The 19,351-nt window shown below is 34.9% G+C and overlaps 3 protein-coding genes and 1 pseudogene across 8 annotated transcripts; 2 read left to right on the top strand and 2 right to left on the bottom strand.

Annotated features, from left to right (window-relative positions):
* Positions 1–475: 475 nt before the first annotated feature.
* LOC140668206 (small glutamine-rich tetratricopeptide repeat-containing protein alpha) lies at positions 476–2,684 on the top strand. 3 transcript variants are annotated; one of them, XM_072897012.1, is made up of 4 exons: positions 476–620; positions 1,208–1,557; positions 1,638–2,099; positions 2,217–2,684. In XM_072897012.1, exons 2-4 carry the CDS (start codon positions 1,235–1,237, stop codon positions 2,326–2,328), a joined length of 897 nt encoding a protein of 298 aa, XP_072753113.1. In that variant the 5' UTR covers positions 476–620; positions 1,208–1,234; the 3' UTR covers positions 2,329–2,684. The 3 variants fall into 3 exon arrangements, with proteins under 3 accessions (XP_072753113.1, XP_072753114.1, XP_072753115.1); XM_072897013.1 differs by lacking the exon at positions 476–620 and adding an exon at positions 663–856; XM_072897014.1 differs by lacking the exon at positions 476–620 and adding an exon at positions 663–888.
* A 2,565-nt stretch (positions 2,685–5,249) lies between these two features.
* LOC140668210 (uncharacterized) lies at positions 5,250–6,404 on the bottom strand (annotated as a pseudogene).
* Positions 6,340–14,988, top strand: Rho1 (ras-like GTP-binding protein Rho1). Of its 4 annotated transcripts, XM_072897008.1 has the most exons (6): positions 6,363–6,448; positions 6,883–7,010; positions 9,982–10,064; positions 11,682–11,842; positions 11,936–12,319; positions 12,506–14,988. In XM_072897008.1, exons 3-6 carry the CDS (start codon positions 10,007–10,009, stop codon positions 12,542–12,544), a joined length of 642 nt encoding a protein of 213 aa, XP_072753109.1. In that variant the 5' UTR covers positions 6,363–6,448; positions 6,883–7,010; positions 9,982–10,006; the 3' UTR covers positions 12,545–14,988. The 4 variants fall into 4 exon arrangements, with proteins under 4 accessions (XP_072753110.1, XP_072753112.1, XP_072753109.1 ...); XM_072897009.1 differs by lacking the exon at positions 6,883–7,010 and having other exon boundaries at positions 6,340–6,448; XM_072897011.1 differs by lacking the exons at positions 6,883–7,010; positions 9,982–10,064 and having other exon boundaries at positions 6,342–6,448.
* A 154-nt stretch (positions 14,989–15,142) lies between these two features.
* On the bottom strand, positions 15,143–18,509 carry Erp60 (disulfide-isomerase A3). The gene is made up of 5 exons (XM_072896962.1): positions 18,230–18,509; positions 17,080–17,311; positions 16,791–16,999; positions 16,567–16,683; positions 15,143–16,488 (listed from the first exon to the last, which is right to left on the bottom strand). The coding sequence occupies exons 1-5, from the start codon at positions 18,373–18,375 to the stop codon at positions 15,714–15,716; spliced, it is 1,479 nt and encodes a 492-aa protein (XP_072753063.1). The 5' UTR covers positions 18,376–18,509; the 3' UTR covers positions 15,143–15,713.
* Between the last annotated feature and the right edge of the window lie 842 nt (positions 18,510–19,351).

Below are 19,351 nucleotides of genomic sequence, written 5' to 3'. Positions count from 1 at the left end.
TGGAAATAGAAATTAAAGAAGAGCGGCGATTCTCGCGAACACTTGCGCACTGACAATCAGAAGACTTATAGATTTCAAATCATTGTCATTAGATATGCTTCGTGATATATGCAAAAAGTATACAAAACGTACAAATTACAAAGCAATATGTATATTAGAACATTTTCAAAAGATTCGTCAATATTTTTTTACTTCAGCTGGATTTCGACAAAATAACGCGATCGCTGTAGTATAAAATTTCACGGTAAAAGAACGTATCTTTTGTTTCTAAACAATGACATAAAATTATATATAACCGTTTGTTACGTATTAAATTTGTTTATTAATGTTTATTAATCTATTAAGATATTTACATAAATAAAACAAACATTAAAGCTCTCTGATATATTCTCTCATATATTTGCAAATTTCGTTTTTTTCAAAAACGACGCAAACACATTTTTACTTTCGCGTAGCGGAAGTCGTCGAAATTCGTTCCGCCGCCCCTGGTGCGCGAACTGTACTGAAGTTGCAACTTCGACAGACTTCAAAGTGCTACGTGCGCGCGAGCGGAGCATCTCTTCTCCGTCTGTCCCGCTCTGACTTCGGCTTCCTGTCCGAGTTAACCGATTGAGAAAAAGGTGCAAATCCCTTCGCGTTTCCTCGCGATCGTCTAATCGTTCGCGTTTATGTCACTGCTCTCTCGCGTTCGTCTGGTTCATTCCTATCAGCTGTCACGACCGCGACGTCCACGAGGATTATTAGAGTCCGATGTTATTAGAATACGTAGCGCGTTTACAGAATGTGATATCGCGATTCGAAAGGATAATCGAACCTGTGGACGAATATATTTACGCGTAGAAGAGTCTCCTGTTAGGTCTTTAAAAACATTTGGCAAAACTTTTTTTGGTTAGGTTAACCGATGATAAATTAAAAATTAGATAATTATCCCCATATCACCTTTGGATCTTTGTAATTGCCGTTGCTTCCACAAAACAAATAGTCAGACATTATAACGTGTCTCGATCATTATTTTTGTCAATTTTTTTATTATTTTCAATCAAATGATTATGATGCTCTGTATTTGATATATATATATATATGTAATATTTTATAACATATATATATATATATATATATATATATATATATATATATATATATATATATATGTGTGTAGTTGTGTCATAAAATATTGCATTCTCATCACAATTTTTGTTCTTTGCAGGAATAAATATTTCCTGATTGAAGACTAATGGCTGGGATCAAAGGATTAATTTCGGCAATTGTTCAGTTTCTAACTGATCAATTGCAAGATGGGGATATAACTGCCGACTCCCGCGAAAGTTTAGAAGTGGCTATCCAGTGTCTGGAAAGTGCTTACAATGTGCAAGCTTCTGACGCTCCGGCAAATTTTAATTTATATCAAGCTTACAAGAATACGGTAGACAACGCAGCACCTAATCTAAGCCCAGAAGCTTCAGCAGAAACAAAGGCCGAGGCGGAAAGATTGAAAAACGAAGGCAATGCGCTTATGAAACAAGATAAGCATCATGAAGCACTTGCCAATTATACAAAGTAATTTTTACATAATTTCTCTATTTCTGTACTCTATAAAATATTATTCTATTTTTGATTCAATGTATTTTTATTTATAGAGCAATACAATTAGATGGTCGCAATGCGGTATATTATTGCAATAGAGCCGCTGTACACAGCAAACTCGGTAATCATGCTCTAGCCATTAAAGATTGTCACACAGCACTCTCTATCGATCCCTCATATAGCAAAGCATATGGTCGATTAGGCTTAGCATATTCTAGTTTGGAAAAGCATACAGAAGCTAAGGAAAGTTACGAGAAAGCATTAGCAATGGAACCAGATAATGAGAGTTATCGGAATAATTTACATTTGGCGGAAGACAAATTAGCTTCGTTAAGATTCGTCCGTGAGCATTTGCCTAATTTGCATGGTGTGGATTTGAGTACTCTTCTAAGCAATCCTGCTCTAATGAATATGGCGCGTCAGATGTTATCCGATCCAGTTATGCAGAATATGGTATCTAATATCATGTCCGGCAATGTGGAAGAAGGTGCTCGTATGGAAGTACTCATAGAAGCGTGAGTGTTATTTATTATCATTTTATATTTGATAAAATCAAAGTGTCGATAACATTGTCGATAGCTGGATATGTTCATGTAGCTTGATTTATATATTTATACATATAAATATTTCAGAGGTCAACAATTGGCACAGCAAATACAGAATACAAATCCCGAGTTAGTCGAATCGTTAAGACGGCAAATGGGCGACAATCCAGACGATCCAGAACCACCGCAGCAAAATTAAAATATATGACTGATTATATGATAGGATGTGAACACTCTTAATGTGAACATCATTTTCTTTTTCACTCGTTATGAAACAGTACATCGTATTGTTTTTTAAGACGCCGCAAGGTGAGACTTACAGCTTCAATGACAATTATTCTATCATCATGCAAAGGTAACATGCATACCATAGAATTCATTTTAGATTAGTCATCAATTATGGGTGCAAAATCATTTTTCTGGGCCTTCCTCTTCCTTTTCTGTTTCCTTCTCTTTCTACTCTGTTTCTCTATTCTTTCTCTCCTTTTCTGTTCCATCTCCATGTAATTTTTTATAGGACATACAAGAATTAATAAAAAGAATACAATGCGACAAGATGTTTTTTTAAATGTCATAATTGAATAATTTGAAGCAATATCCAATAATTACTATATTATGCAAAATATTGTTTTTCTGATTGTGTTTAAATGCTATGTGATTGCACATACAAATTTATACAATGCAATAATTTATCACATGTCCCAATTAAGTGATAGAAAATTTAATTAATGCAAAATATATATGTATATTTTATTAATTATCCTCAAATTCTCTTTACATGCATATTGTACGTAATAGAGAATTGTCAACATTTTATAAACATGCGATATAAATATTATATATTATATATATATATTATATATAATATTATATATATTATATATAAATATTATATATTAGGTTGTTTATATTAAAAACCTAAAACTCAAACGATCAGACGAGAGCTTAGGCATATCAAGTTCACAATCTTGAATATTTTAAACATGCTGATTTTTTAGTACATTATATATTGAAAATAAAGCAATGTGTTAATTATAAAAAATAAATTGTAACAAAAATCACTTCATATAAAGAGCATTTAAAGAAATATTTCTTTTTAATTATTTATTTGATTTCTTTTACTAATTAGAACATTATTATTATTACATACTCTGAGAGATTATTAATAAACATTATTATTATTACATACTCTGAGAGATTATTAATAAACAATAAAATTATTAAAAAGAAATTTAAAAAAAAATTGAAGTGCTGCAAACAAATAAAAAAGATTTGTATATATAAACATTTATTTCTCATGTATCATGCATTGTCAGAAAATCCCCAATTGTCAGAAAAATGTTTTCCAAAAGCGAACATTACATATATCTATCTATTTTTTTAAATGAAAATTTGTTTTTGACACAAATACGTAATTTTGATTCTACAGTGATTGAAAGTTTTTCCGATCCTTAATTTATCAACATTTTCATAATGTTAGACGAACGCGTTTGCCGTGTAATGATAATCAATAGATACGAGTTTTCTCTGCGAATAGGATACATAAATTCCATTAACAGTCGCATTCCTTGTATTCTACGGGATCGGCCAGCATCGGGAATAAGCGCTCACCAATTTCGCGTGCGTCATACGGTGACATCATTCTTATTTGGCACGTACTTACATACCGCATATACGTACACGTTCTTACATATTTGCGCTCGAATACGCACATGCAAACATTATATTACACGCCATATTCGTGAACTGTACACTCGAGTATGTTATCTATGATTAAAAGCGGATCGCATTCGCGTATACTTTAAGATCAGCTGACTGTCACAAAGTCCATTCAAGATTGAAATGCAGTTCATAAAAATAATGCGATTAAAAAACTTGACAGTTTATCATATCAATACTTTCAAATTATTTGCATATTGATTTATCAATTCGAATTCTTAATTTATTTCTTAATTTCTTAATTTATTATTAATTCGTACAAATTTCTCGTATTTATTTTTTTAATTTTTAAATGTATCTTTGGAATAATCTAGAATCTAAAAAAATGTGTGTATATATATATAATACTTAAATGAGAATTACAAAATATGTATATTACATTATTATCTCGAATGCGAATTTAATTATTGCAATAAAAGGATCTTGTGCGCAATTTACCATATTTAACACTGAATGTAGGTACAATGAAAAATAGCTGAATGACAGGATGACTCATGTCCTTGAACTTTTTTATTGAAAAAAAAGAGAACATAAATTAATTTTTGCTAACAATTGGAGATATTTTTGACAATGGTATTTATTCAGTCAATAAATCAGATATAATGATAGGCGTATGTATATATATGCATCATGTCCCGATGTAAAATTAATTTTAAAAAAATGAAAATATCCTATGGTATGCACAAAAATAGACACAATGTGTATTTTCAATATATTAATTTTGCAATTTTTTTGCGATGCTTTATATATTATTCATCCATTCGTTATATATGTAGTATTGAATTCTTCATAAAGACAAAAAAATTTTAACGTTTATAAATACATGTATATATTATCGCATAAATTAAAAAAAAATTTAGGTGAAAGAGGAGGGAATTCTGAGGTTTTTTATTATTATTACTTTCCATTAGATTCCACATTATTATTTTACATATAACAAAATTATACTTTTTCGATGTATATTGGTCATAAAATTTGTATTTTTTGTTAATATATTAAAACAAATGGACTACTTTCAAGCCGGTCGAATATTTTTGTCGCTCTAAATCGTACAATATTCACATTTTTACGCATGGCAACGCAATAATAGTAGACATCCACAATCCACACGCATGTGTCGGAGAAGCGACGCGGCCGTTATTTACATATTTTCCAACCCTTTCCGTCGCACACATCCACCCACAAAGAGAGGTGGCGACGGCGGTGGCAGCGACACGCGCGATGCGTGCGCAAACTTTCTCCACAGGTCCATGACGTGCGGCGCATGATTCGTCGGTTTCGGAGCGTATCGCAGGGCCGAAATAAGATAATTTGTCCGCCCCCTCCCTCCCGCATACCGGCAATTTCCGAATCGATCTCCTATCTAGCCGAATACGCAGCGAACTCACGTGCCGCGCCTTTCCTTGCGATCGATGGTTCCTACCTGTCCGCCGAGACATTTACGAGATAATTTATGCGAGAGTCACGGTCTGTAATACACGGCGTTACTAATTGTAAGCATGATTTTTCCTTTCCTCTCATTCTCTACGCGATATGCGATATATGTATATACTTTTTATTTATTTCAATGGAATGTACATGCGGAATATACACAGAAAGAAAAACAAATACGCAATGTATCTTAATGTCTGCGAATGTAATTTATTTTCATTGAATGCACTCGTATCATGTGAGATATACTATATAGATTTCTTTGTACATACACTTGATTGAAACCGAATCTATGATAAAAAAAAAAAAAAAAAGTTACGTTGTTACAAGGATTATTAATATTGATGCATGGAGAAGTCAATTCCGTCTAATCAATTTATGAATGCTGACCCGGTTCAGCAACGGATACACCAGACGCGCGCAAGTCACGCGACATTCGGACCCCGGTATTTGGACGTTGCTCGGTGCATTCCTGAGAAGTGCCCGAGAAACATCGCGCCCTACCACCATCGCGACCGATTGCCGCATACTCGACCAATGTCGAAAGATCATGGGACAAACCCGCGCGTGTGCAGTAGCGCCTCAGTAGCGTATATATATTTCATCGTATTAAAAGGGAATATCCTTCACGTGAAAAGAAAATGTCAAAATAATGTAAACATATTGCTTACTTATTTCAAAAAATAATACAAATAATCATTTCTTTCAATGTTTTTTAAAATAAGAAATGAAACCTTTGTGCGTGAGAACTTACGTTTATATATATATATATATATATATATATATATATATATATATATATATATATATATTTTTAATCAATACAAAAGATATAGAAATAAACTCAAAAATTTAATCCCTTATTTGTTTTAAAAACTCTGATCAGATTAATATTTCATAATCAATTATTTCAGATATACCATTTGTATAAATATTAACAAGAGCAGTAAAAAAATTCATATACTGTGGAAAAAAAAAAACGTCCTATATTACATCTAAGCACGAGTATGCGGAGATTGGTCACGTGGGCGATGACGTCACTCGCGCATGCGCACAAAGGTCCCGCCGGTGGGATTTGTCCCACGATCGTTCTATACTGCACTCAACAGATCGAGGTGTGGCCATCGAGGGCAGCCATTTTCTTGACTTTCTGTCGCTTAAGATTTCAGGTAAATACGCAATTATATTTTAAGTTAGCGTCGGTCGAAGTGGTGCGTGGTGCGCTGTGCGTGCGGGCGTCGCGAGCGTGTCCGGACACGTTAGAGATCCCGCCGGGACATTGGACCGGGTACGGTGCTAAAAGAGGGAAAAAAGGAGCCTGTTCCTCCTCCGCGAGCCGAGGAAGTGAGGGAGAGAGAGAGAGAGAGAAAAAGAAAGAAAGAGAGAGAGAGAAGTGTCTGTGTGGTGTGCGTGTATGTGTGTGGTGCGTGTGGTAGCGGGGAGATAGGTAGACGAAAGAGAGCGAGAACGGGTCGCGCGAGGAGGCTCCGAGGGAGTGTCACGCGTCGCGAATCTCGTCCGCTCGGCATCACCGCGCTCTAAAGCACGACGGTTATCTTGTATTCGCGTCGTTCGTGATTGGTTTCTACGTGATTCGTGCTAGTCTACGTCCACGTCCACGTCCTCTTCGTGTCGTCGCCGCCGTCGCTGTCGCGAAGCTGAGCAATCCGCACGACGGATCTCTTGGAATGCTTTCGGGCTCTACCTGACACTACGTGGCCGTTTAGTTCAGTAAGTAAACGTCTCTTTCTCTCTCTCTCTCTCTCTCTCTCTCTCTCTCTCTTTCTTTCTCTCTTTCACACATATCAGATACACAGGCGTATCTCTTCGTTCTCGCGACGACTCCCCTGCGTACCTCTGTTACGCACCACGCACTTTTCACACCGCTATTTCCACCTTCCGTACCCCCTTCCCCCCCCTTTTTTTTCCATTCGACAAGTCTGTCCCTTTTGGTTGTGCTACACGTTACATTCTGTGCATTCGTAATGACGTTGAATTACGACATTAAATATTCGGACGGTTGCGTGGAGAAAAGAAAGGGGAAGGAGGAAAAGATGGAAGTGTAGTTAAAGGGAATAAAATTCATCAGTTTTATTACACGGGCGGGGGGGGGGGAGATACATTTTTGGGCTGAATTTTCCTTCCTCTATTCCCATATTCCCGAATTGCGACGGATCTATGATCGATGATAGGGCTCGCTTTCGTGACAGCGCTCGACCGAGGAGCCGGATGTCGGCCGACGACGTTTACCCTCCTTCCCCTTCCCCTCCCCTCCCCGCTCTGCGTAAACAAATTCTGGAATATACGTGCGCGCTTTTGACATGACGGTGACGCGATCATGCGACGTGCCCAGCATCGCCGGGAGCAGCGCCGACTCCGGGTCCGTCTCCTTTCAGCTGCATCATGTTCCACTTTCTACACTTGTAATACTCGGGATTGGGAATTGAATGGATTAAATTTGACGGGATCGATATTCGTACGAGATGGAGAGAGAGAGAGAGAGAGAGAGAGAGAGAGAAAAAAGAAAGAGATTAAAATAAAATATAACATGTGTGCAACTAAAAAAGAATATACATGTATATACTTCCAATATTACGTTATGGATGATGATCTTGACGCTTATTATTTTCAATTGCACCTTCTACACTTAGTTTCTTTATTTTCCTTTTTTTTCTATTTTTTTTTTTTTTTTTTTTTAATGCAAAATTTGAATGCGTGCACATGTAGCATTTTAAACGTGACAAAAGTGCGTGTGAAACAAATCGGACCTCGGAATGTCTGCGATGTCGATAGCGTCTCTTGAGAATTCACGTCATCGTTAGCGTCTCCTGAGCACTCGCGTCATCGATGGCGTCCTGAGTATCCGCCACGCACTCTCTCCCTCTCTCTCCCTCCCTCTCTCTTTCTCTCTCTCTCTCTCTCTCTCTCTCTCTCTTTTTCACACTCCCCGACCTTGGCCGATGCGCACTATCTTCGTCGTGGAGGAAGGAATAGGTTAGTTTAGCCGAGACGTATTCGTCTGTTCGTTTTAGTCGCACTCTCTAAACTTTGTTTCTTTCTTCTCACCCCTTTGAAAATTGAAGTAAACATTTTAAATGCAGAAAGCGTACAAGAGAGTTAAAGACTCTTAAGCCTATTTTTTTTTTAATTTTACATGCAAAATTTTTTAAATTTTCTGTAAGTTTTTTTTTTTTCTCTTTTCCATTTTCTCTTCAACCAAAATATCTTTTTGTTGTTTCAAATGCGACTAAAAAGATCATATTCTTAGTTGACATTTCTATCATCGTAGAAAACGTTCATCCGGTTAGGAGTTATCAGAGGTGACTGCTGTATATCTTCTGGCATCGATCCGTGTGTTCATCATCTTCGGAAATTTCTATATTTAACGGAAGATATACAATAGGGAATTGGTTCGATGTACAATTTTTTTATTCTTTTAATATCCACTTTATGCTTGTTTTTTTTCCAATAAATTCCAATATATAGGGTCCAAATATATATATTTTTATAAATCGTACAACAAAGGATTCGTTCCTGCATATCAGGAATATTCGCGATATCGACGTGGACATTGTCATCTGTTGCTCGAATATTTTGACTTATTGTTAGTATAGCTCCTGAAGTGGGAATAATACTTGGTCTTTTTAGTGTTACAAAAGGATTCTATGGCAATTTTTGTTTGACAATATGTTACAAATGATATTCCATGTTGATGCTTTCGTTTTTATGAAACTTTGCTGAATATCATTACAATCTATTGCGATGAATCATTATTGGGAATGGGATATGTAAAGGGATGAACTTTCATGTCAGCTTTCATTGCTATCAATTTATGTAGTACTTTCTGATTTTAGAATCAATGACATCACTCCTTTCTGCTATGGGCAACTATATTTTAAATTATCATAAATTATTATAAACATTTAAAGCCGTGTTAGAATAGCCTCTGAACTTCTGTACAAGATATTGTTGTGTCTGTACAGTGTGTATCACATTTGAATTTACATTTTGTCAGATGGTTCTTCTAATGTGGATACATATAGTGTTTGATATTGCATGTCTAACAAATAATATACGGGCTTTTGTTTCTTTTCTTTTTTTCTGCATGTAATCTCGATAGATTATTATTTTATCCTAATGCATAAGGTAAAGTCTTGGATATGTAACTTGAAGGAAACCCTTATAACACATAAGTATAAGAGCGGTTCAAATGTAAGTGTAACCTTATTATATTAGTCCACATTTAGAGTATTTGATAACTGTTTTTATGGCTATGATAAAATATTAAAAAGACCCTACCTTATGTAGCCACACAAATTCCATATATATTGATTTAGATGTACATAAGGTCATCGAATGAGAATCATTATATTCAGTCATACTCAATCCTGTTAAAAAAAAATGTCATGTATAAGTGTTATATATATATATTTTTTTTATGTCAAAAGGAAAGAGTTAAGAAATAGAAAATATTTTAAACATTTTATACAATATAAAGGTATTTTCAAGTTTAATAAAATATATTTATATCAACTTTTATATATTATAAAACAGATAACATATATATGTGTATATATATGTGCGTATGTGTGTATATATATATACATGCATATGTACATATTGATATTTGTTGTGTGGTATATTGCATTCATCTCGCAGCTTCCTACCTACATCTAACATATAAAATGTCCACTTAAAACAGAGACGCTGAAAGAAAGACTAAAAACATGGGATGCAATGCGGGCCGATGCCTCGGTCCAGACGATACGGGGTACCCTGGATCAGGTACGACCCAGTCAATATCCTTTAAAACTTCAGCCCTCGTAGGTCCTGCTTTTTCATAGACCGAGTAGACACAGGATTTAGAAATCTCTCTTACCATTTATATGACACTCTTTTTACGAGAGTAATGTTGGAATTATAGAAATAAATTAGATTATGATAAAATCGAAGTAGCCAAAAGGAATACATTATACTTTATTCTATTCAGGGAAAAGAAATGTCTCATATACTGAGGTTGGCTCGAAGTAAATAGGCTACGATAAAAAAAAACTCTTTAAAAAAATTGAAAAAAAATAAAGAAAATTAAACTATATAGCCTACGAGGTTTGAACGTGAGAAATTATTTATATTGCGCTCTCCCAAAAAGGAGATGATGTATATAACGCGACTTACACGGTCTCTCTCTTTTTCGAAGGTTTACCCTGATTTCTTCTTCCTAACTCTGTCCTGATGAAGAACGCTTCTTAGCCTCATTCGTCACTTCTTTCGTATATTTGTATCATACACGCTTTTGTGAATCTGTTGAACTAAAAAAAAAAGTTTGCTCTGCTCTCCACTCAATTATAATTTACCGATGCTGCAAGAGAAGCAAGTTTAGTACTGATGTCAATACTAATTCTTCGATTCTTTCTAGCTACCTTTTGCGTACTCGATGTATTTCGTTACGTTCTATAATTAATCCATTGTATATGTCGCAAACTCATCACACCGCATGCTTTTAATTTGAATAATTTGGTAGTGTTCTTCGTGCACAATGTGGCATTGATTGAAATTCTTTATCGATATCAATTTAATGTTACTTTTTAGGTGATAAGATATTCTAAGCTATATATCTATACATATCCTTTCACATACACACACATACACACACATACGCACTTAAAATACACGTTTTGAAAGATTAGAATTTGCAGAATAGAAATCATCTTTTGTACCTATAATAGTTTAAGATTATTTATTGTAGATAACATTAATGAGAATGATTACCTTTCTTAGTAGGAAGAAAATTTATTGTACAGTATATAGTTTGTGTGTGTACTTTGTGTAATGAGTCATAATTAGTGAGAAACACGATAAAACCACGATTACTGGACATTATCGTATTAAACATTATGGTACGATGTGATAGCAAAATTATTTATATTAAAAAAAAATTTATATATAACTATGCCTCTATGTAAAATAGGTAAGTTAGCTTAGTAAGTGAAGAAAATGTTCATTTTTTGAAAACTATAATTGCCATCTTGTAAAATATTCTTACTTCAAGATGTTATCTCTCTCCTTTTTTAACTTTTAAAACAAATTGATAAATTGAAAATACAAAGTATACCTATTTGACAATTATGAGAAAAAGTTGTATATTTTACTAAAATTTTATACACGATATAATAAAAAGAATTAGAAAATTTTAGCACATTGACTTGGTTGCAATTGTGAAATGCATCACTAACTTATAACAAATATAAAACACATTCTGCTTTTCATATTAATTAATCAGTATTTACATACATTTTAAAAGCGATAAATGTTCTAAACAAGCAAACAGTGCCAATCGTACATCAACTCACCAATTTACTTATCAATTATCTCATGACTAATGTATATTCTTTTGAATTTTAGGATTCATGGCAGCCATCAGGAAGAAGTTGGTCATCGTGGGTGACGGTGCTTGCGGAAAAACATGTCTTCTCATAGTATTCAGCAAAGACCAATTCCCTGAAGTATATGTACCTACGGTATTCGAAAATTATGTTGCTGACATCGAAGTGGATGGTAAACAGGTGCATGTTTCCTTCAAATTTTTCTTATTTTCTTTGTTGAAAGATTTTTTTACACTTTATTATAACAAACCACGATACTCATTTTGTGAACAGGTGGAACTGGCTCTTTGGGACACAGCTGGACAAGAAGACTATGATAGGTTGCGTCCGTTGTCGTATCCAGACACGGACGTTATCCTAATGTGCTTCTCCATCGACAGTCCCGATTCCCTGGAGAACATTCCCGAGAAGTGGACACCAGAAGTAAAGCACTTTTGTCCGAATGTGCCCATTATCCTTGTGGGTAATAAAAAAGACTTGCGTAATGATCCTAATACTATCAAGGAGTTGAGCAAGATGAAACAAGAACCCGTTAAACCTGAAGAGGGTAGAGCCATGGCGGAAAAGATCAACGCTTTCGCTTACCTTGAATGTTCTGCTAAAAGCAAGGAAGGTGTAAGGGAAGTCTTTGAAACGGCAACCCGAGCTGCGTTACAAGTATGTTTTAATTAGCAATAGCAATATAGTTGTGTTATGCTCGTAATAATAATTCTTAAGGATTAGAATCGTTGCGAAAAATATTTATTGCGAGAAAAAATATTCAGTAAAGTATTTTTTTTTTTTTTTAATGACGATTTTTTTATTCTTTGACGCATTATACTAATGTGAATGTAAATTTTTTAGGTAAAGAAGAAGAAGAAGGGCAGGTGTAGGCTCCTTTAAGATGTTTATCCCAAGTAAACCCGATGTAATACGGGTGAAATAATGGAATTGCGGAACTAGCTACAACAAAGCTAGTCGTAACGCCGCAGATCCCGCGGAAACCATCTTTAATTATTTTACATAATAAAATATACAACAACAAAAAAATGAAAAAAGAAAAGGTGCAACCGTGTCAAACCAGAACATTATTATTATTATTATTAATATTATTATAATTATATGCATTCTACATCTTTGTTTTTTTATCGTAGTGGCTCTTTATTTTGGTAATAAACAAAATAAAAGAAAAATCGATCGAGTTGAGAAAGAATATAAATAAGAAAGAGAATACAAAACAGTGTAACGCGAAACGCAGTCAAAGAACAATATAAAAATTTCAAAAAGCGGTTCGGGAGATTTCCAAATTTTTTGTATCACTGTTTTATTAAAATCGTCACATTATTGGCTCGTGAATAAAAAAATAAAAAAAAAAAATAAAAAAAAAAGCATATAACGGACATTTATTACATTATAAACGCGCATAGGTAGACCAGAACAGATCACTTTAGTCTTTAAGATACCAATTAGATTAAATGTGTGTATTATTATATTTTATTATTACCTTTGAGTTTTTATATTGTATCACGGTGACACACTAACAACGGATTATAACCGGTTAAATAATATATTTATGTATTTCGGGGAACGCGTTTTCTTTGCGTCTGACCATGCCGTAATTGGATTTGCGGCTTGCGAATTTTTTTTATACACGTGCATATGCCATCGATATCTTTAGCGCGTATGATGTATGTACTCTTGATTGGAGATTATCAGTCATACATGATTATCTCGTAACGATATATCCCGAATTGATTTACCGCGTGTGCCACGATTATATTGAGTCAAGCTTAGCTCGTGAAATTCACACCGATTTCCGATCTTGTTGTTTTCATTACAAGTTCTTCCTGTTTCGCTTGTGCTATTCTACGCCGAAGTGAAAAGAAAAAAAAAAAGTTGATGTGTTACTCGTCCTCTTGTGTAGAGATTCGTCTAATCTGTGTAAGATTCATAATAAAAATTGTGTTACAAAGAATGTGGTGTTGAATTAACGGCCGCGTAACGCAAAGCCTCCCTCGGCCGTTAGTTCAACGTTACTTGACTGCGGAATTGTGTTCACTAAGTTCTCTCTTTGTTTCTCTCGAACGCGCGTTTAGCAGTAGTATAGAAATCTTGTTATATTACACGCAATACGCTTTTAACTGGAACTTTTCAAAATCGCGTAATGGAAAAAGAAAAAAAAAGAAGCTTAGCGACAAAAAACTTAAGATACTTCTGCCACGAGCGAATGCGCCCATGACGTGGAAAGCAAAGACGACAAAAAAAAAAAAAAAAGAGAGAAAGGGAGATGTATATTAAGCAATTAAGCGTGCCTATGAATTTGGGAAACACTCGGAAACACGCTCTCCACTCCTCTATGCAAGTTCGCGCGTTGCTGTGAAGTTCGAAAGTGTTCTTTTTATAATGAGTTTCATGGATATATACCGTTATATATATATATATATATATATATATATATATATATATATACATACATATATATAAATACATACATTACTTATATAATTGTATCAATTATGCACCCGAGATATTGTATATACATATATAAAGTCTTTACCGTTCTCTCGTAATAGACACGCGCGCGTCGATCGAGATTTGAACCATTTTTCCAGAGCACATATGTGTGTATACATATACATATATATAATATATATATATTTATATATATATATATTTATATATATATATATATATATATATATATATATATATATATATATATATACACACACATACACATACACATTTTACTCTTGCATGGCATAAGCAGAGAGCAATAAGCAAAAGTTACGAGAACGATCCTGATCGTTTAGATAGGTGCGAGTCCTCCAGCATTAATTAAACACATGATAAATACGTATTCGCATACATATAATATGAATGAGTCGCGTTTTACTTCTTCGATTGAAGCTGACGCTGAAAAGAATACGCATGTATCTTGTATCCCTGTACACGTACATACAGACACATACAAATGAAGTACTTTTTCTCAGTGGGCCCTGTGAGAAACTCGAGTTATCGATAACGCGGTTTTAATCGCCGTAAGATAATTATCTTCTTCATAAGTAGGGATATTTTGAGACTCGAACGTGATTAATGGGGTTTGTATACGCAAAACAAAAAAAAAAGATTTATCGGCAATTCCGATGAATAAACCAATTTTTTATCATCAAAGAAAAGAGATTGTCGATCTTGACTTCCGAAAAATCTCTACCAGTTTACATACACCCCTCTCTCTCTCTCTCTCTACAACTACTAACTAGCTTTTGTATGTAAGACTGTATGATTAACCTACGAACGCTATAACAAATTGTAACTAACAATAAACATTTCTTATGACGATGTAATCGGTGCTACTGTTGGATGATACCCGCGAAAATGGAACACATTTTATTCGCATTAGTTTCTAATACATTTTTTAATGTATTATACTTTTTATAATTTTTATATCAAATGGATATAATTGACTTTATAATTACGCTAGGGAAAAATATTTCGAAGTTTTGTACAAAACAATTTATTTTGACTCTCGTATAAACAGAAATCACTGATTAATCTCTTAGTATAATCGAAACACGCTAGGTTGGAATGGAGTGGTATGTGTGTTATTTCATATATATGTAATAAGTGAAAGATGAAGAATAGACAGTATTTCTAATATATAAAGAATTATACAGATATATATCTATATTTATATGTACATAATTCTTCATTCGTCAAGTTGTGAAAAAAATTCGAAATTAATTTTGTATACTCTTGCACCATGTCATTATACAATTGTTACAAATTAATACATGATAAATGTGTAAAATTAACATATAGTAGGCAATTCTAAATACTAAAAACAGTCCTTATTCGACGAACATTCTTCATCTATCACTTATTGCAAAATGCGCAATGCAGGAACGCATTATATCTGCACTCACAGCGTTATTTTTCTTTATGTTTATGCACATTCGCGCATTCTTAACTGTACTTGTGTATTACATGAAGAAAACTCGCGGATCGTCGATCCGATTGCATTTTGAAATGCAAAAAAACGAACTTCGCGATCGTATTCTTCGATAATGTCTTATAGCTCGTCAGTTCTAGATTTGAGCGGCTTGCCCTTACGATCGTAGCCCTTCAAATCGTTAGTGGCATGTTTGGCGATGTATTTGATAAACTCGTCAATCTCGCGACCGCCTTCATATTTGATCGGGCTATCCTTGGCGTCTTTAGGCACCCAGAAGAGGGTTGGGAAACCGCGTACTTCGTACGGAGATGGGACATCGTTCGCCGTCGCGTCAAATTTGACAATCTCGACATCTTCGTCCGCCAACTTGTCACCTAACTCTTCGTATATTGGCGCCAATTTCTTACAGTGGCCACACCAAGGCGCGTAAAACTCGATCAGGATGTCTTTACCGTTGTTAGTGACCACATCATCGAAGTTCTTGGCCACCGCGACCTTGACGTTACCTGTATTGCTCTCCGGGATTGGTTCGGATTTGAGGTACGGCACTAGAGCACCGGCCTGCAGATTTTTCAGGAACGCTTCGAACGTGTCCACAGAGAACTCGTCCTGAAGAACAAATTTCTGGTTTGTAGCGTCTCGTGCTAAAACAACTGGCTTATCGCCTTTCGCAAAGTCGATGCCAAAGTCGTTCAACTCGTGCTGGAAGTCATCCTTGGAAGATATGGCGAAGGAGTACTCAGGGAAGTCCTTGGCGACTTTAATGATTCGGTTGCGCCAATAGTTTGTGCCCTTGGCGTTCTTCACGTAATCCACGTTGTAATAGGCCACCACTAGAGGATTTTTGAAATCTTGTGCGTTGTCACGAGTGCGTACGCCAGCGATACCATAGCTGTGACAAAGTTGACATTACAAGATGAGTCCAAAAAATGAAACTTTAATTTAAAAAAAAAAAAAAAACGATACTCACTAGTTCTTGGTAACGAAGTCGTTCACATCGCTGATAGAATTGCCACCTTCATATATTATACTTTTATCTTCAAACTTATTGTGTAGTACCTTTGGTCGATATAGCACAATAGTATTTCTGAAGGAAAGAATATTTTAATTAATTTATATTTGAAACAAGTTATTCTCTTTGTGTACAAGGCTCACAAAGAAATTTTATACTTTTATATCTTTTATAACACATACTTGTGGGACACCTTGTCCAAAATTTCTTTTGTCGATGTATGAGCAAATCTGACTTTTTCCCTGAGCTTCTTGGCAACAGTGTGGAATGTTGCGGCCAATGGAGAATCATCATTTTCGAAATAACCTACCACACTGACGTCGTCAGACTCCAGGAACGTCTTGTGAGTTTTTTCACTAGTCAATTCTGTAGAAGCTGGTCCCACTTGAGACTGAAACAAAAATAGCCACAACACATAAAAAAATTATGCTACTGGATCTGACAAAAGTAATGAAAATGTCAAAATATTACCTTCATGTACTTGACAATACCAGGTGCTTCTCTAGGGCCGTTGTAGTCAGATCTGAACTCGTTACGTTCAAAAATCTTGAGAGTTGGATAACCACTGACAGAAAACTTGTTGCAAGTTTCCTTTCCACTTTCTGTACAATCTACCTTAGCGAGAGTGATTGGTGGCTCGTTGCCTATAAGCAACTCTGCTGCCTTGGCATATTCTGGCTTCAAGCGTTTACAATGCCCGCACCTGACGACAAAATAAATATTTGATAAATTGCCCCTATTTATAATTATGTAATGATAAATTAAAGTGACACAAAACACATAATTCTTTTGTGGATAAATTTATACAGCTATGAACATTTGTTGTTATAGCTATTTTATAAAAATCTGAGATCTAAATAAAAATAAGAGCTACAGTTTTCTAAAAAGAAATAAATAAATAAATTCTTTTTTCAGCTATATTTTATCTGCATTTAAGCCAAAATAAATTTGGATAAGCAAGTTTCTTTCTTGATCCTTATAAGATTTTGTTTTCTATAATAAATCTATCAAAAGATAAAATAGATATATTTATTAAAAAGGAAAAAAACAGAAAAGGAAAATTGAATAAATTGAATAAAGAAAAAAAGAAGGCACTTAAAAAACATAATTAAAAAGCAAAATGCATACTGCACTTTTTTTTTATCATATATTGACAGGAGATGAAGTCACATCTGTCAAATTTTAAATTGCTCGAGGAGACATTGGAAATTTGAATACGTCATCAAATATACATACTTATAAACGTCACATGCCGGCATTTGACGACATCGATACCTCAACGCGATTTTCGGTTCTAAAAAGATATCTTCTTTTAACAGTGAAAAGATACAAGCTCCTTCGCTCTCTTTTTTGTCAGCACGATATAAAATGCAGATAAATTCCATTACGATAGACAAAAAAAAAGAATTGTTCAGATATCCAGCGATTAAAAATTAGCTCTGCATCTCTGATATGCTTGCATTTTCGGCATTTGTACAATTTCTTTTTCTCTCCCTCTCTTTCTTTCCATTATTTATTTTATATGCAGAATTTTAAGCATTTATCGACAAATATAAAAAAATGTAACATCGCACGATTAAAGGAGGAGACAAACGCGACGAGAGAAAACCATCTATCTCACCATGGTGCGTAAAACATGACGAGTGTGTTCTCGTGGCGTTCGAGCTCGCTCTCGAAGGTCTCGTCGGTAAGATCCAGGACATCCTTCTCGTCGGCGTAGACGGTGAATAGTAGCAGGGGCAAAATAGTCAAACACTTTCGCAGCATCCTTGAGCAGCGACGACGAACTGTGATCTTGTGCGGGTAGGAAGTAACTCCTGTCTGTGTCCGGCAATCCGTTCCGTCGATCGCAGACGTGGCTCTTTCACGGCTAGCGGTTAGGAGACGCGGCCCGCGAAGTGCTGTCGTTTACCGATTGGCTGGCCACTCTCCCATTCGCGTGCTCCCGTATACCGAGTGTTCGGGAAGCAAGCGCGCCGCGTCCGCGCGCGTGCTAATCTCGCTGTTATTTCGCGAGGGATTATCTCGTGATAGAACTCGACAAACACATAATTGAATAAAAATAATTGAATTGATTCGAAATGCATTTCTTGTTTCTTATTAAATTTTTTGGGGGCTTCTTTTCTTACTTAATTAACGCAACACGTAGTATCGAGGATCATAGAGTCAGGATAAATGAACGGAGGAGGTTAAAATCTGCGGAAAGAACGAAATTACGGATTATTTCCGAAGCAAAGTTTGCTGTTTGACATATACGTATTTCTTGGTACACCCCGTATATCGCTTAGGCGGCACAAGATGCCATTTCAAGGCGATCGGAAGACAACGTGTTGTTGACGTAGAGATCTTTTCACACATGAAAGAAATATGTATTCCATTATTGTATCAATATCGTGTTACACGTTCGACTATGCATGTCATTAAATTATTTATTTTATATGATTTTGCATTTATAATATAATCTCCCTTTTAATTTAAAAAACCGCTTTTCGTATTTCACGTCTTTTGCATTTAATTGAAAAATTAAAAAATTGATATTTTTTCACCCCTCTTCTTTTGCATCCCATTGACAATAAATTATTATAATATTTTTTATCCCATAGTGAAAAATATAAGATAAAATTACATATGCAATAATATATATTATATAGATATCGACACGCATTCCCTGTTTCAGCTTATATTACTACGATAGTATAATTATTATATAATATCGTGGCTGAAGAGAAAACTCGACATTTTT

The sequence above is a fragment of the Anoplolepis gracilipes genome, chromosome 7, assembly GCF_047496725.1.
Source record: "Anoplolepis gracilipes chromosome 7, ASM4749672v1, whole genome shotgun sequence".
In the NCBI taxonomy this organism is placed as follows: domain Eukaryota; kingdom Metazoa; phylum Arthropoda; class Insecta; order Hymenoptera; family Formicidae; genus Anoplolepis; species Anoplolepis gracilipes.
This window is presented reverse-complemented; position numbering and strand designations above follow the sequence as displayed.

Excerpts from the sequence above, each read along its gene's own strand:
- LOC140668206 (XM_072897012.1), top strand. The coding sequence starts at position 1,235 with ATGGCTGGGATCAAAGGATTAATTTCGGCAATTGTTCAGTTTCTAACT. Across the intron at positions 1,558-1,637 it reads GCACTTGCCAATTATACAAA|AGCAATACAATTAGATGGTC; the intron begins GTAATTTTTACA and ends TTTTATTTATAG. Across the intron at positions 2,100-2,216 it reads ATGGAAGTACTCATAGAAGC|AGGTCAACAATTGGCACAGC; the intron begins GTGAGTGTTATT and ends TAAATATTTCAG.
- Rho1 (XM_072897009.1), top strand. The coding sequence starts at position 10,007 with ATGGGATGCAATGCGGGCCGATGCCTCGGTCCAGACGATACGGGGTAC. Across the intron at positions 10,065-11,681 it reads TACGGGGTACCCTGGATCAG|GATTCATGGCAGCCATCAGG; the intron begins GTACGACCCAGT and ends TTTGAATTTTAG. Across the intron at positions 11,843-11,935 it reads TCGAAGTGGATGGTAAACAG|GTGGAACTGGCTCTTTGGGA; the intron begins GTGCATGTTTCC and ends TTTTGTGAACAG.
- Erp60 (XM_072896962.1), bottom strand. The coding sequence starts at position 18,375 with ATGCTGCGAAAGTGTTTGACTATTTTGCCCCTGCTACTATTCACCGTC. Across the intron at positions 17,000-17,079 it reads GTATTGTCAAGTACATGAAG|TCTCAAGTGGGACCAGCTTC; the intron begins GTAATATTTTGA and ends TTTTTGTTTCAG. Across the intron at positions 16,684-16,790 it reads TTGGACAAGGTGTCCCACAA|AAATACTATTGTGCTATATC; the intron begins GTATGTGTTATA and ends TCTTTCCTTCAG.